The 17,466-nt window shown below is 39.1% G+C and overlaps 1 protein-coding gene across 2 annotated transcripts in view; it reads left to right on the top strand.

Moving 5' to 3' along the window:
• Window positions 1-17,466, top strand: part of LOC134527345 (sodium/hydrogen exchanger 2-like) — a 430,632-nt gene that overhangs the window by 368,934 nt on the left and 44,232 nt on the right. For both annotated transcript variants that reach the window (XM_063359946.1, XM_063359947.1), the window contains exons 14-15: window positions 14,485-14,571; window positions 14,938-15,003. In XM_063359946.1, coding sequence (XP_063216016.1) covers window positions 14,485-14,571; window positions 14,938-15,003 — 153 coding nt within the window. The remainder of the gene's footprint in view (window positions 1-14,484; window positions 14,572-14,937; window positions 15,004-17,466) is intronic.

Raw genomic sequence — 17,466 nt, forward strand, 5'->3', positions numbered from 1 at the left:
TTAAAACACGACGGCTGATGTTAAAACTCTTCAGTCATTCCGCGTGGGATCTCTTGTATGCCATTGCTCCGGGACGGTTGCCAGTACCCGGGGCAATGAACATGCAAGGGCACCGATCCCTTTACCTTTCTGGGTTTTCTGTCTTTGTCTTCTTTGACTGCTGTCCTTTGCCACTCTTCTCCTTCTTGCTGATTCTTCAGCCCACTCCATCACCTGCTTTCTTGTTCCCTTCCTGTTCGTTCTTGTTCCGTCTTCTTTTGTCAATTTGGTTAAAATTTTGTCCATTATAAAAATTTTGGTCTGAGATATAAAAATCCTCTGGATCTTGATGAGCATCCGAAAAAATATCTCAAGTCTTTGCTTAAAACATACAATATTTTCGTTTTGATCTAAAATTCTTTTAAAATGGTGTCCAATCTTAAAATCTCTATCTCTACTGTTTTTCTTCTTCTTGGTCTCTCCTCGGTTGTACTTGTCACGTCCATGTTCGTGTTTTTGGTAAGCTGGTCTGCTGCAAGCCTTATTGTCTTTTGACCAATTTATATTCATAAAATGGCTTCGTATGGTCGAACACGAAACGACCATAGGTCATTGCAGCTTGCTTTTTAATTTCCTCGAAATCGATGGAAATTCCGAGTCTTTCAAAGTTGGTGCGCAGTAGGGATCTCAGCTCGTCCAAGTCCAAGGGGATGTTATTCCTTGCGAGGAGATGTCGATCCACGATTTCCATATTTGGAAAGTTAATCATCCTCCCTCCGTCCATACTGCGCACCAACACAGCTATCGCTGCCTGTTGGATCTTTGGTTCGTCCAGTCTGGCCAATCTCATGTCATACTCGAACTTCGAGTAGATCATAGACGGGTCTTGACCAGCTCCAACATGCGCATGCACCTCAGGTAACTCCTCAAGTTGTATTGAAGGTACTGTTCCATTTGCGTATTCAGCAATGTCCTTTTGAATCTGCAGATGAGTTATAAGTTCTTTTTCCTGTGGTACACTCGCATTTAGAGCTGATATCTGCTTGTTGTAATCGTGTGTGGCCTTTCTTGTCTGATCTCGTATAATTTTGTCAATCGAGTCAATTTCTCTGCCTTCACGTACAAAGCACATAGGCCTCCATGTGCATGGCCATTTTTATTTACTGCCCATTTTGGTTTTGTAGAGCACCTTCTTCATCTAACCATTTATCAAAGTACTCTAAACGTTTGCCCACTTCATGTATGTAGCTATTCCAAACTTTATATCCTTCCTCGCACTGTAGCATTCCCGCCATGTCTTCGAGCCTTAATGACAGTTCTTCTGTCTGTCTTCTGTATCTCTCCCTGATGTCATCTATTTTTCTACACTCATACAATATATGAGCTGCAGTATCCTGCACTTCACATGTGACACACTGGTTGCTTGTTACCAGATTCCTCTCCCAGAGTTTTGCCTTAAAATTCCCGTGTCCAGTCAGGAACTGCACCGTGTAGTGATCAGGTGATATCCACTTCTTCTTTAATCTCTCTCTGACATCAGGGAAGAAGACATATGTATAACGTCCCTTGCTGGAGCGGTCCCATCGTAGCTGCCATTCATCTAGCGTTAGCTGTCTAGCTATCCATTTGTCTTCTTTTGTTATTACCTCTCTTGCAGCTAGCAGAGCCAGTTGACCTCTTTCTTTAACTTTGAGATCTATAGGTATTATTCCTGCCACAACTTGCAGTGCTTCCGTAGAAGTGGTACGATAGGCCTTGGTCATGGTTAGTAGGGCTGCTCTTTGTGCCCCTTCTAGTACCCTTCTTCTATGTGCAAGTTATGCCTCATAATACCATGTAGCTGCAGCATAGCAAACTACTCCTAGGAACACTCCAGCATAGATCGTTCTCAGAGTTTCAAATATAAGGCCCCAGTTGGCGGGTGCTACAGCTCGCAGCTTATGGAATAGCAACATGGCCTTGTCACTTGTCTTTTTTATGTGCGTAGTATACCGTCCACGTGTATCTATGTGAACGCCAAGGTATTTGAGCGCCGTAACTGCTTTAACTGGTCTGCCTTGGTATCTGACGACTGGTGGTCTTGCCGTGCTTAGGGAGCCTTTCAACATTATGGCCTCCATTTTATGTGGTGCAATTTTGAGTTTACATTTACTTGTCCACATACTAACAATGCTTAATGCCTCCTCTGCCTTCTCTTCTAGAGTCCTTCTAGAGTTGCCTGGTATTAGGAGCAGTCCATCATCAGCGTACCCGTATACATAACATCCTTCTGGCATTTTTGTATTGAGTATTTCATCAAAAAGGATGTTCCATAGAAGCGGTCCTAGAACCGAACCCTGGGGACACCCTTTTGTTAACACCTTCTCATAGCTGTTTTGTCCGATGATACATCGACAGGTACGATTATCAAAGAATGCCATTATAGCCTTGTAGATGTTTCTTGGACAACCAAGCTCTTTTAGTCTCCTCAGGACTTGAGGCCACCAAGCATTGTCAAATGCACCAGCAATATCAATTGTGACTGCAAGTACATACTGTGCGTCACTGCTATTGACTTCCCTTATTACATCCAGTATTGCAAGTTCCGTGCTCTTTCCTTTTCTAAATCCATATTGGCGTTCACTGATACTGTGGACGGTCATCAGGTAGTCATTCAATCTAATGTATAGTAGCTTTTCATAAATTTTGCCCAGAATCGGGAGCATGGTCAGCGGTCGGTAAGAGCTCAGTTCTCCAGGATCTTTCCCATTTCCTTTGTAGAGAATTTTTAAGATTCCTGTTTTCCATTCTTTTGGAAAGATTCCCCTTTCCAATGCATTATTGTATAGTTCAAGAAGAACTATTTTTAATCTGTCAAATACTCGCCAAATAATCTCAGTCGTGATTTGATCATGGCCAGGGGCCTTTTTGGGCTTTAGTTGTTTAGCAATCCACTTTAGTTCCTCGATTGTGAATTGTGGTGTATCTAATGTGTCTGGTAATTCTTCTGCCTCTTTCCTTGTGTTTTGTTGCTCAAAGGTGTCTTGCAACGGATCGTCATCAGGTAGTAACCCATTGACTATGATTTCCAAATTCTCTTGGATGGAGGCTGTTTGTATCCCATTTATGATAAGTCCCGGTAGCTCAATCGGACTTTTAATCTTACCTGCACACATTTTATACACCAGGCCCCATGGGTCAGTGTTCCCTTTTTCACTGACTAATTGTTGCCATGAACAGCGTTTTGCTCTTTTAACTGCCTTAGTGTACTGTTTCCTTTTTTGGCGGTATTCAAGGAGATATTCCATTCTTGTTACAGGATCTCTCTGTGCCTTCATTTTCTTCCTTAATCCTTTAACAGTTTTTCTCATTCCTTCGAGCTCCCCGTTCCACCAACCATGTCCGCCTCTTTCTTTGTTTTTCAGTTTCTCCATATGCTTGTCGCATATTTTAATTATCAGTTCCCTTAATTTGACCGAATCTTGTTCAGGGTTGCCTATTTTCTGAACATTGTATTCACCCAGCAGAGTCAATAGATCTTCATCGAACCTCTTCCAATTGACTCTGTTGCAGCCGTAACGAACATTTTCCATGTTGAATACTTGCGGTTCTTTTCTGCCATGTATCTCGTATGTTATTAATCTATGATCGCTTGTGATTTCGTCTAGTACAGTCCAGTTCACAATATGATCTCTCGTTTTGTGATCAGTTACTGTGACATCCAGGAATGATTCGCTATTACATGCAGGCGAGATGTATGTTGCCATTGTGCCTGGGACATTAACTGTCCAGAGATCTTTGTCTGTTATGTATTGCGATACAAGATCTCCTTTATTGTCATTAAAATGTGATCCCCACATTTCTGACTTTGCGTTTACATCAGCGCCTATGATTTTCCTTTCATTACTTGCGAATTCAAGGATGTTATCCCAGTGCCTCAGATGTATCTCCGTATCGTCCGAGAACTGAAAGTACGAGGACACAAGTATCATATTCCATGGCTTCATTTCAACTTTTATGCAGATATGATGTTCATTACTTATTTTTGGTAGTAGTAAGATATCCAATATTGGATTTCTTACCCATATTGCTGCTTGTGGGGAGTCCCCAACCGTATAGAGCCTTTGAGGGATTTCCAGCACTTTCCCTCTTACCGTATAGGGCTCCTGGATGAACACAATGTCCAGTTCCTTTTCCTTTGCATACCTTACAAGTTCAGTAGAGGCGACAGCAGACCTCTCGAGGTTTATTTGTCCGACTCTGAGCAAAATGCATACATTACTCATAATTGGTCCTGTCGAGTTCCCTGGACAGGGCTTTCTGGTACTCGGGGCAGTCAAATGAGTCAACACGATGGTTATGCTCCCTTTTGGCCTTTTTGCAATTAGCGCACTTTTCTCCTTTATCCTTCTCCTTGCACTCAGCAAATTTATGCCCAGAATCTCCACATGCAGAGCAGACTAATTGTCCACGGCACCTGGCTGCTGTGTGGCCGTAAGCTTGGCATTTATAACACCTTGTTGCCACAATATAGTCCTTCACTCTACAGGATGAAAATCCAATGTAAATCCTTTCTTTGTCCATGAGTAGATTCCTTATCTTAGAGTTCACCTCAAGGACAATGTGGACCTTTTCTTTATTGTCTTTAGGCCCTTTTCTGAGTCTGATGGTCGACTCACGGATAAACATTTCCTTACTTATATCGGCCTCCTTAAAGTTCTGCGCGTGTATTGACTCAATCAGATCGTCCCTGTCCAGGTCTCTAGGGACATCATATATGATAACCTTTGGTCCTCTGCCCTTTGGGGTTTCAAACCTGAGACCCAGGGCTTTTAATCTCTCTGCATTTTTTATCTTTTCAATTGAGCCAGCATCTTCCGCCTCAATTACAACACCTCCCTTTGCGATTTTTCGTAGTCCCTTCACGTGCAGTTGGTCCTTGATGGGATCTACATTTTTCATTAGCTTGGTTTTCGTCTCCTCACTGTTCTGCGCCTCATCCACAGGATACACAATTATCAGCTGTTTCCGAGGCCGAACTGTTTTCTATTGTTCTTGTGAGGTTACATCAGTTCCTTTTTTCAGTACAGCCGCAAAGGAGGGCTGCAATTGAGCCACAGCTGGTGCCTTCTTTTCTTTAGTCTCGAGTTGGCCTCTGAGACGAGCATTTTCCAGAAGGGACCTGTCAAGCAGGCCCTTCAATTGTACAATTCTTGGTAGGATGAAGTTTGCCTCTGATTTATTCACTCTCGAGATGTTTTCGGTGGTATATGTAGTTATTTCCCTTAGCAGGATTTCCGCCTTGCTCAGGATTACCATTTCCGAGGCATCATCACTACCATCATTTTTCTCCGTTTGTGATTTTTCCTTTTTAGCCATCAGATCTGTTATAACCATCTTGGTTATTGCCATGTCCTGTCCGAAAACCACAGGATGAATGGCCATTATCCATTTCTTTTCTGCCAGATTTGGAGCTGGCAGGCTTCCCCAGTTGGTCTTGGAGTCAAGTAATTTGTCAGTCCAATATAGCATCTTGCTCAATTCCATGATTCCTTTCATTTAAAATACGTCCGAGCGCCGCCCGTCGCTCGCTCCAATCGCAATCCGAATCCACAGCCTGAAGCCTGTCCTCGGACATAAGTAGTATATAATAGGGGCTACTGAAACTGGCGCTGGCGCGTGGTGTCGGTGTCGGCGTCCGCCATCTTGGATTTGTGATGTCATGGCCGCCATCTTGGACTCAAAATTCCTCAAAATTCCTCAAAAATGACTCAAAATGACTTAAAAATTCCCGTTTTGAGGAAAAAATTCCCGTTTTCGAGGGAAAAATTCCCGTTTCGGTGGAAAATTAGGATTTCGAAAAACCACAAAAGTCGTTTTGCCTTAAAAACCACGAAAATCCTAAAAGAGGTTTAAGAATCCTTGTCTACAGCCTCCGACAAGCCTCTTTTAGGATTATGACGTCACCGTTGCAATTTTCGTTACGCCCGCCATCTTGAAAATCCACAATTTTTATGTTAGAAAATCGGGATACATTTTAAAAATCATTAAAAAAATTATTTGATCGATTTAAATAAAAATCCTAAAAACCACTGTTGCAGTTATCATTATGGTTGCCATCTTGGATTATATAAATGTTGCATATTTCGTTACACCCGCCATCTTGGTTGAGTACCATGTCATTCTTACACTTTACTTTACGACCACCATATTGGATCATATTAATGTTCTAATTATCGTTATGGTCGCCATCTTGAAATTTAGATGCCATTTTGGAAATCTGTATTTTTTATGTTAGAAAATCGGTAAAAATTCCAAAATTCATCAAAAAATTAACTTAATAGAATTATGATTGATTATATCGATTCCCGTCCTTGGTTCGAAACCGGTGAGGGCAAAAAATAAAAAAAAAACATCAGATCCTTCCTCCACAGAAGCCACCTACAGACTGACCTACCACCACCAATAACAAGGCATTTACCATCAGCTGGTATGACGTAAAGTCCGCCATCTTGTATTTGTCCGCTAGAGGCCGCCATCTTGTTTTCGTCTGCTAGAGTGTGCTGGCGACATGTTAGTATAATTTTTTGTTCAAAATACTTTTGACCTCGTCTGTTGGCAATGAAATTTGTCGTTGACCTTGAACTTTGACCGTGACCTTGAACTTTGACCTTGACCTTGAACTTTGACCTTGGACTTTGACCTTGAACTTTGACCTTGACCTTGAAATTTGTCCTTGACCTTGATCTTTGACTTTCACCTTGTCGTCCATCATGGATCCGACATTTTATGTTTAGTACATGCTAGTAGGAACTAACACATGCTAGTGGTCATTGCCACCTTCATGTTTTCGTCTGCTGGAGCACACCATATTGTGTGTACTTTTCTTTCCATCATGATAGTTTTATTCTAACCTGCTACAGTGCAGTAATCATTTATTATTACTGAGGTGCCCACCATTTTGAAATTTGGCCGCCATCTTGTAATCATGTAATTATTTAGCTAGAAATGCGGGAAAAATTCCAAATAGTCTCCGAAAATCAACTATTAATTTACAAATTGAATCGATGGATCCCTGTCCAAGGTTCGATTCTTGACCAGAGACAGTTAAAACTAATTATTAAATAAATTTTAGATTCGGTTTTCCATTACCTTTTGCAAAGTTTTATTAATCATTCACTCTACGAAAAACAACTCAAGTCAATATACCTGACCAACAAATTAATACAGTGCAGATTAGCCCATTATGAAAGTCTAATTTTTCAATAATCTGAATAACCTATAAGCCGTTCATGTACAAAGCCGCACATATAGATCAATTGTCTTCAGTCCATGAGACCGAGTCATGTAATTATCAGACGTATAGGATAGTCATTTCAGGACCGCATGACCTTCGTCGTTAGCTAATTATATTCAATTAATGCATCGTGACATTTTTTATACATACTAAAGGACCAAGTGACCTTGAAAAATGTTTTAGTAACATCAAAAGGTTTTAAACTAGTAAATATTCAATAACTATATTTTGTACTACGCACAATCAACAAAAAGGAAACACCGACAAAGAAAAGGCAGCACCATCAACGAAAAGGCAGCACCATCAACGAAAAGGCAGCACCATCAACGAAAAGGCAGCACATTTGGAAGCACCGACAACGAAAAGGCAGCTCATTTGGAAGCACCGTCAACGAAAAGGCAGCACATTTGGAAGCACCGACAACGAAAAGGCAGCACATTTGGAAGCACCGTCAACGAAAAGGAAGCACATTTGGAAGCACCGTCATTGAAAAGGCAGATCATTTGGAAGCACCGCCAACGAAAAGGCAGCACCGCCAACGAAAAGGCAGCACATTTGGAAGCACCGAAAACGAAAAGGCAGCACCGCCATCGAAAAGACAGCTCATTTGTAAGCACCGACAACGAAAAGACAGCACCGTCAACAAAAAGGCAGCACATTTGGAAGCACCGACATCGTAAAGGCAGCACCACCAACGAAAAGGCAGCACATTTGGAAGCGCCGACAACGAAAAGGCAGCACCGCCAACAAAAAGACAGATCATTTGGAAGCACCGACAACGTAAAGGCAGCACATTTGGAAGCACCGACATTGAAAAGGCGGCACATTTGGAAGCACCGACAACAAAAAGGTTGCACATTTGGAAGCACCGACAACGAAAAGGCAGCACAATCATCGATAAGGTCGCACATTTGTCATTGGCTCCATTATTCATTGGCTCCAATATTTATTGGCTTCAATATTCATTGGTTCCATCAGTCTATTGATTCTATCAGTCTAGTGACACCATCAGTCATTAGCTCCTACAGTCATTGGCTCCATCTGTCTTTCGTCTTATCAACTCCAAATATATTTGTCTAGAATTCTACGAGTCTAAGAGACTATGAGGCCACAAGGCTTCGAGTCATAAAGGATCTAGCTAGTTAGGAGTTATACATGGCTACGAGACTGCATGGCTAAAAGACCGCGTGGCTACGAAACTACATGTCTTTGAAGCTATAAGAATACAAGTCTACTCGGCTCCAACTACTCCAGAAGCATTATGTTATTATATTGCTTGACTACTTGGTTACGTAGCTACAATTCTATGAGGTCCCAAGACATCATGACTACGCGACTACGAGCCATGAGGTTACGAGACTACACGACTACTAATCTTCAAGTTTACGTGACTGCAAGGCTACATAGCTACGAAGCTTCTAGAACACAAGTTTATGTGACTGCGAGGTACAGGACTTCAAGTCTGCATGAGTTCTTGACTACGAAGCTACTCGTCTACAAGGCTCCAATTATCGTATCTTTCTTCGACGGAATTTATCTTTTGCTCCAACTGCACCATCAGCTTTATGTTATAAGATTACAAGGCTACTTGCTTACGTAGCTTCAAGTCTACGAGGCTCCAATGCATCATGACTGCGAGACTACGAGACTATACGATTGCAAATCTTCAAGGTTACGTGATCTCGAGGCTATAGGACGATGAAGCTTACAGAACGCATGGTTACGAGACTGCCTGACTAATTGGCCGCGTGGCTACGAAACTTCATGTCTCTAACTGACTAAAATAGCACCATTCAGTGGTGAGAGTTAATTTATCTCATGCAAAGGTACTTGTTGCAAGTAGTTCCGCTTTTCAACAACAGATAACGCCTCGTGTTGCTTGCAGGTAAATAATATTTATTTCTTTTATGCCGGATGCAGGATGCTCACTAACGCCCGCAAAAGAAGCGTGGCTTCGCAAGACACCAAGGAGAAGGAAGTTCGTCTTGTACGTTAGTGCTTAACAGATGTCTCATGGTATATTACTAGACTGAGTAATAATATTTTTTTATTACCACCTCATAAAAATATTGCAAGTGTCGATTTAGTAGCCGAAAATCACTAATTAAATGTAACTTTGAATAAAATGACATGTCTCATTAAGAGTAAAACTCCTTCATGGAGAGATCGGTTTCTCAGAAATAACCAGAAGCACTAGGAGAAACCACAGGAATGATCGCAAGCACACGGAAAAAAACCATCAAAATATTGACAAGACTAATCAGGAGCACACGGAGAAAAACAATCATAATATTGACAATTTATTTAAAAATAAAAATAAATTCATAAAAAATTTAAAATTAAAACAAATAAATAAATAGATTCTGCTAGCTTGTGAACTTCTCATTGATGAGCAACGATAGAGTTCTAGTACAAGCCAGAATTTTATGTATATTTAGTTTTTATTTTAAATTTTTTATTAATTGATTTTTATTTTTAAATGTTTTTTTCCTCTAATTTTATGATATCAAAGAAAACGTTGGTGGTTTTCTCAGTGTGCTTCTGATTATTCTTGCCAATATTATGGTAGTTTTCTCCATGTGCTTCTGATTATTCTTGTCAATATTATGGTAGTTTTCTTCGTGTCCTTCTGATAATCCTTGTCAATATTATGAAGGATTTCTCCGTGTGCTCCTGATTATTCTTATCAAAATAATGATGGTTTTTCTCCGTGTGCTTCTGATTATTATTGTCAATATTATTATTTTTTTTCTCCGTGTGCTCCTGATTATTCTTGTCAATATTATTATTTTTTTTCTCCGTGTGCTCCTGATTATTCTTGTCAATATTATGATGGTTTTTCTCTGTGTGCTCCTGATTATTCTTGTCAATATTTTGATGGTTTTTTCCGTGTGCTTGCGATCATTCCTGTGGTTTCTTCTAGTGCTTCTGGTTATTTCTGAGAAACCGATCTCTCCATGAAGGAGTTTTACTCTTAATGAGACATGTCATTTTATTCAAAGTTACATTTAATTAGTGATTTTCGGCTACTAAATCGACACTTGCAATATTTTTATGAGGTGGAAATAAAAAAATATTATTTCTCAGTCTAGTAATATACCATGAGACATCTGTTAAGCACTAACGTACAAGACGAACTTCCTTCTCCTTGGTGTCTTGCGAAGCCACGCTTCTTTTGCGGGCGTTAGTGAGCATCCTGCATCCGGCATAAAAGAAATAAATATTATTTACCTGCAAGCAACACGAGGCGTTATCTGTTGTTGAAAAGCGGAACTACTTGCAACAAGTACCTTTGCATGAGATAAATTAACTCTCACCACTGAATGGTGCTATTTTAGTCAGTTAGAGACATGAAGTTTCGTAGCCACGCGGCCAATTAGTCAGGCAGTCTCGTAACCATGCGTTCTGTAAGCTTCATCGTCCTATAGCCTCGAGATCACGTAACCTTGAAGATTTGCAATCGTATAGTCTCGTAGTCTCGCAGTCATGATGCATTGGAGCCTCGTAGACTTGAAGCTACGTAAGCAAGTAGCCTTGTAATCTTATAACATAAAGCTGATGGTGCAGTTGGAGCAAAAGATAAATTCCGTCGAAGAAAGATACGATAATTGGAGCCTTGTAGACGAGTAGCTTCGTAGTCAAGAACTCATGCAGACTTGAAGTCCTGTACCTCGCAGTCACATAAACTTGTGTTCTAGAAGCTTCGTAGCTATGTAGCCTTGCAGTCACGTAAACTTGAAGATTAGTAGTCGTGTAGTCTCGTAACCTCATGGCTCGTAGTCGCGTAGTCATGATGTCTTGGGACCTCATAGAATTGTAGCTACGTAACCAAATAGTCAAGCAATATAATAACATAATGCTTCTGGAGTAGTTGGAGCCGAGTAGACTTGTATTCTTATAGCTTCAAAGACATGTAGTTTCGTAGCCACGCGGTCTTTTAGCCATGCAGTCTCGTAGCCATGTATAACTCCTAACTAGCTAGATCCTTTATGACTCGAAGCCTTGTGGCCTCATAGTCTCTTAGACTCGTAGAATTCTAGACAAATATATTTGGAGTTGATAAGACGAAAGACAGATGGAGCCAATGACTGTAGGAGCTAATGACTGATGGTGTCACTAGACTGATAGAATCAATATACTGATGGAACCAATGAATATTGAAGCCAATAAATATTGGAGCCAATGAATAATGGAGCCAATGACAAATGTGCGACCTTATCGATGATTGTGCTGCCTTTTCGTTGTCGGTGCTTCCAAATGTGCAACCTTTTCGTTGTCGGTGCTTCCAAATGTGCCGCCTTTTCAATGTCGGTGCTTCCAAATGTGCTGCCTTTACGTTGTCGGTGCTTCCAAATGATCTGTCTTTTTGTTGGCGGTGCTGCCTTTTCGTTGTCGGCGCTTCCAAATGTGCTGCCTTTTCGTTGGTGGTGCTGCCTTTACGATGTCGGTGCTTCCAAATGTGCTGCCTTTTTGTTGGCGGTGCTGCCTTTTCGTTGTCGGCGCTTCCAAATGTGCTGCCTTTTCGTTGGTGGTGCTGCCTTTACGATGTCGGTGCTTCCAAATGTGCTGCCTTTTTGTTGACGGTGCTGTCTTTTCGTTGTCGGTGCTTACAAATGAGCTGTCTTTTCGATGGCGGTGCTGCCTTTTCGTTTTCGGTGCTTCCAAATGTGCTGCCTTTTCGTTGGCGGTGCTTCCAAATTATCTGCCTTTTCAATGACGGTGCTTCCAAATGTGCTTCCTTTTCGTTGACGGTGCTTCCAAATGTGCTGCCTTTTCGTTGTCGGTGCTTCCAAATGTGCTGCCTTTTCGTTGACGGTGCTTCCAAATGAGCTGCCTTTTCGTTGTCGGTGCTTCCAAATGTGCTGCCTTTTCGTTGATGGTGCTGCCTTTTCGTTGATGGTGCTGCCTTTTCTTTGTCGGTGCTTCCTTTTTGTTGATTGTGCGTAGTACAAAATATAGTTATTGAATATTTACTAGTTTAAAACCTTTTGATGTTACTAAAACATTTTTCAAGGTCACTTGGTCCTTTAGTATGTATAAAAAATGTCACGATGCATTAATTGAATATAATTAGCTAACGACGAAGGTCATGCGGTCCTGAAATGACTATCCTATACGTCTGATAATTACATGACTCGGTCTCATGGACTGAAGACAATTGATCTATATGTGTGGCTTTGTACATGAACGGCTTATAGGTTATTCAGATTATTGAAAAATTAGACTTTCATAATAGGCTAATCGGCACTGTATTAATTCGTTGGTCAGGTATATTGACTTGAGTTGTTTTTCGTAGATTGAATGATTAATAAAACTCCGCAAAAGGTAATGGAAAACCGAATCTAAAATTTATTTAATAATTAGTTACAACTGTCTCTGGTCAAGAATCTAACCGTGGACAGGGATCTATCGATTTAATTTGTAAATTAATAGTTGAATTTTTCGGAAACTATTTGGAATTTTTCCCGCATTTCTAGCTAAATAATTACATGATTACAAGATGGCGGCCAAATTTCAAGATGGTGGGCACCTCAGTAATAATAAATGATTACTGCACTGTAGCAGGTTAGAATAAAACTATCATGATGGAAAGACAAGTACACACAATATGGTGTGCTCCAGCAGACGAAAACATGAAGGTGGCAATGACCACTAGCATGTGGTAGCTCCTGCTAGCATGTACTAAACATAAAATGTCGGATCCATGATGGACGTCAAGGTGAAAGTCAAAGATCAAGGTCAAGGACAAATTTCAAGGTCAAAGTAAAATTTCAAGGTCAAGGTTAAAGGTGAAGGTCAAGGTCAAAGTTCAAGGTCAAGGTCAAAGTTCAAGGTCTAAGTTTAAGGGCAAAGTTCAAGGTACAGTCAAAGTTCAAGGTCAATGACAAATTTCAATGCCAACAGACGAGGTCATAGTTATGGTGAACAGAAAATTATACTAACATGTCGCTAGCACACTCTATCAGACGAAAACAAGATGGCGGCCTCCAGCGGACAAAGACAAGATGGCGGACATGACGTCATACCAGCTGATGGTAAATGCCTTGTTATTGGTGGTGGTAGGTCAGTCTGTAGGTGGCTTCTGTGAAGAAAGGATCTGATGTTTTTTTTTATTTTTTGCCCTCACCAGTTTCGAACCAAGGAAGGGAATCGATATAATCAATCATAATTCTATTAAGTTAATTTTTTGAAAATTTTGGAATGTTTACCGATTTTCTAACATAAAAAATACGGAATTCCAAGATGGCGTCTAAGTTTCAAGATGGCGACCATAACGATAATGGGAACATAAATAGGATCCAATATGGTGGTCGTAAAGTAAAGTGTATGAATGACATGTTACTCAACCAAGATGGCGGGTATAACGAAATATGCAACATTTATATAATCCAAGATGGCAACCATAACGATAACTGCAACAGTGGTTTTTAGGATTTTTATTTAATTCGATCAAATAATTTTTTTAATAATTTTTAAAATTTATCCCGATTTTCTAACATAAAAATTGCGGATTTTCAAGATGGCGGGCGTAACAAAAATTGCAACGGTGACGTCATAATCCTAAAAGAGGCTTATCGGAGGCTGTAGACAAGGATTCTTAAACCTATTTTAGGATTTTCGTGGTTTTTAAGGCAAAACGACTTTTGTGGTTTTTCGAAATCCTAATTTTCCATCGGAACGGGAATTTTTCCATCGAAAACGGGAATTTTTTCCTCAAAACGGGAATTTTTAAGTTATTTTGAGTCATTTTTGAGGAATTTTGAGGAATTTTGAGTCCAAGATGGCGGCCGTGACGTCACAAATCCAAGATGGTGGATGCCGACACCGACACCACGCGCCAGCGCCAGTTTCAGTAGCCCCTATTATATACTACTGACATACATTCCTCTACTACTTATAATTAAACCAACAGCCGGTTTACAATCAATTCTAAGTATAAACTTATACTGTTAAATCTTATTCTTTCTGTAATGTGGGTACTAACGAATTTAAAATCATTTAAATTTAAAAAAAACTGTTCATTATTATAAAATATTATTTACCATAAATCATATTTTTGGCATAAGTCATCTGGAAGATAAGATTTAAGCTGACGTAAAGTTGTGTGCACTCAACAAATTAGTATTTCTTTAATGTTAAGAGTTTTTTTAATAATTTAACTTCTTATTATTAAAATATATGATATTTTATGTAACAAAATATACTTCTACATGGTTTTTATTTTGCAGGGAGGCACAATTAAACCACTCGTAAATTTGCTTAACATAAAGAGGACTCATTCAAGTGAGAAGATGAATGAAGAAATACATGATCATGTAAGTAAGAAGATAAATACTTAATAAGAATAATCAAATTATAAATTCAAATCGCATGGTATTTGACATAAAAATATATTTTAGACCTTTTTTTTTAATATTATAATACATGAAGTGAGAAAATATATTGTAGAAAAGTATTTTTTTAAGAATCAATATTTGCCAAATATTGAATTCACAACTGTGTAGTGATAATTATAATGTATGTAAATGTTCAGTTGAATTAGCAAATGTTTCTCATATTTCATTACCTTATAGCCATTTATTAAAAAAAAAAAAAAAAAAAATGTTTTACAGTAAGTAGTTGTTTATGTAATTTCAAAAGTCTAAATCTAGGAGTCTTTTTTTTCTGTATGATTTCCGTAGGTCATTACAACTATAATGGCTGGTGTAGAAGAAATTTCGGGAGTTAGGGGAGATCTATACATACAGGTAATTATTTTAAACAAATGTTTATGCCGAATAGATAGCGAATTCCATATTCTGTACGTTTTAATATTAAACTATATATACATTCAAACCTATTTACAATGGTCTAGTCACTTTATTAAAAATAAAATCCTTAAGCCCACATTAAACGTGGTTATATATTGAGGGAGAAAACGATAGATGGTTTGATCAGGTTTCCTTTCACTCATATGTATTTATGAGCAGCTTTACGTGTTCTTAGAGACGCTGTTCTTTGTATAAAAGTACGACGCAAGACACTGTAATCGACCTCCCAGTCAGCGGGCTGATTACCAACACTCGCAGTGACATGCAGTATTCTCTACGCTAAACGGAAACGCGTATGTAGGCCTACCGCATCCCATGATTACGAACCAACATGAGGTGTGTGTTTCTTTAAGATCCACGGGACTTGTGAGCGACTGTATAAATCAGTGACATCAAAAGCAAGGAAGCACAGAATATTATTTAACGTGTGCGTTAAATAAACTATTTTTTTTAGTGATGTATGAAAAATTTGTTTCAATGATAAAATACAGGCACATTTTTAGATTTTAATTTTATTTTAGGCATTTAAAACTATCGATTATTTGTTTGATAATTGTTACATTTGAAAACTGAGAAAAATAATTTTTTGTCGTAAATCTGTGTTGCCTATTGCCGTAGCAAACATGAAACCATATGTAAAAATACAACGATAACAGTTCCTAACCTCAAATATTGTTTACGTAAACTTCATTTTAAATAGGTTTGGCTCCTTAAAACATCCAGCTATGGTCAAAAGAAAATTGATTCACTTAAATTACCTTTTATTTATTACTTACTATACATAAATTACATCGCTAACCACTAATTCGTTTCACACCACCAACTGATACCCGCGTGGTAAGTACCCACGTAACCCCGGTGCGATAAATAACGTCTGAAATGCGTGTTCATACTCAAAGGGTACGGTTCATAGAGTCAGCAAGTCTTCAATGGTCGGCGTTTAGCAAAAATTTTGTGTTCGTTATCACGTAGCTTTTTCCTGCGGGAATCTCTACGTCCTCCGATGTTTACCTGTCTTGCGTCGCAGAGCGAGAGTTCATAATCAGTCCGCATGTGTGTCTATTCTTGCCTAAGGAACGACACGCGTTCGACCTCATCGCATGTGGTAGTTTACTAGATTAAAATACAAATAATAGCATTATACGTCTTTAGAGTATTATTTGGTTTTCAACGTCTCGCCTTCAGCGAGGTCATTAAAGTTGATAACACTCAACAACACAGAACATGGATAGTGAGAAAAGATTCAGCAATAGTTTAAAGTTTGGAACCATTCCAGAATTTGCCCCGAGACCATGGAAGAACGAAACATGTTGGCCCGACTGGATTTCATACCGGGGTATTTTGGAATGCGCCTCTTCACTTCGTACTTAAACATAAATGTAAAAGCAGCTTGTCTGTTTGTAGGATTGGATGTTTGGATGTTTGCTATCAATCACGGTTTTACCAATGAAGCGATGAGAGCAAAATTTGTAACAGAGGTAGTACATATACGGGATATATTCATAGAATATGTATCATTTGGAAATTCCACAGGGCGCAATTAAGTTTCATAAAAAGACACATACCTCCGAAGTTAAAGAAACAAAAAAATATACATTATGTTGGATGAATATTGTACGTACAAAAATGGTGGTATTATTCCTACAATTTTCTTAAATTGATAAATTTAGTTGATGAAAATAAGTTAATGTATTTTTAATAAAAATAATATCATAGCTCCAATGCTATTCAAGCAAAAGTTATTTTATTGTGGATAGATAATGAATATACAAAAATTATCAACACTGGATGCTTTGCCTTCGCCGGAAATTTTACTCCTAAGGGGTGTTAAATGGGGTAGGTTTGGTTTTATTAAAGTAAAATTTATGTCACCTAATTTTCAAAGGAGAAGGTATAAAACTTATCATTATTTACAATTATACAGAGTATGCCATGTGTCTTTACATTCCTACTGATATTATAAATGCAAAAGTGTATTTTTATGTTTGTCCTTTCACGCAGCACCGGAGCACCGAATGGACATGATTTTTTTGCATATAGATAGTTTATGGGCCTGAGAGTGACATAGACTGCATATAATTAGTAAATACCATACTTAAGTTAGTGAAAAATGGGTAAATTCCGTTTTATAATAGAAAATCATAAGAGGTAGCTCATAGACACACAGACAGTGAGTTTGTGCCATTTTTATATGTCCGCCACACGGTCGTATAGTAAGATCTGGTAACTTCCTAGCATTAACCTTGGCGAAACCCATCCGGCTAGTGAAGCTCGCGGCTGCTTGCGAACTAAAGATGCTAATAACAGTTTAGTTTAGAACTTGGTCAATAGATGTCGTTGCCTTGAATTTGTAACGCTCTATCTTTTGGTGCGTCTGTCACGTCTAATCCTAGGGGTTAC

This window comes from Bacillus rossius, chromosome 1 (assembly GCF_032445375.1).
Source record: "Bacillus rossius redtenbacheri isolate Brsri chromosome 1, Brsri_v3, whole genome shotgun sequence".
Taxonomy (NCBI): Eukaryota; Metazoa; Arthropoda; class Insecta; order Phasmatodea; family Bacillidae; genus Bacillus; species Bacillus rossius.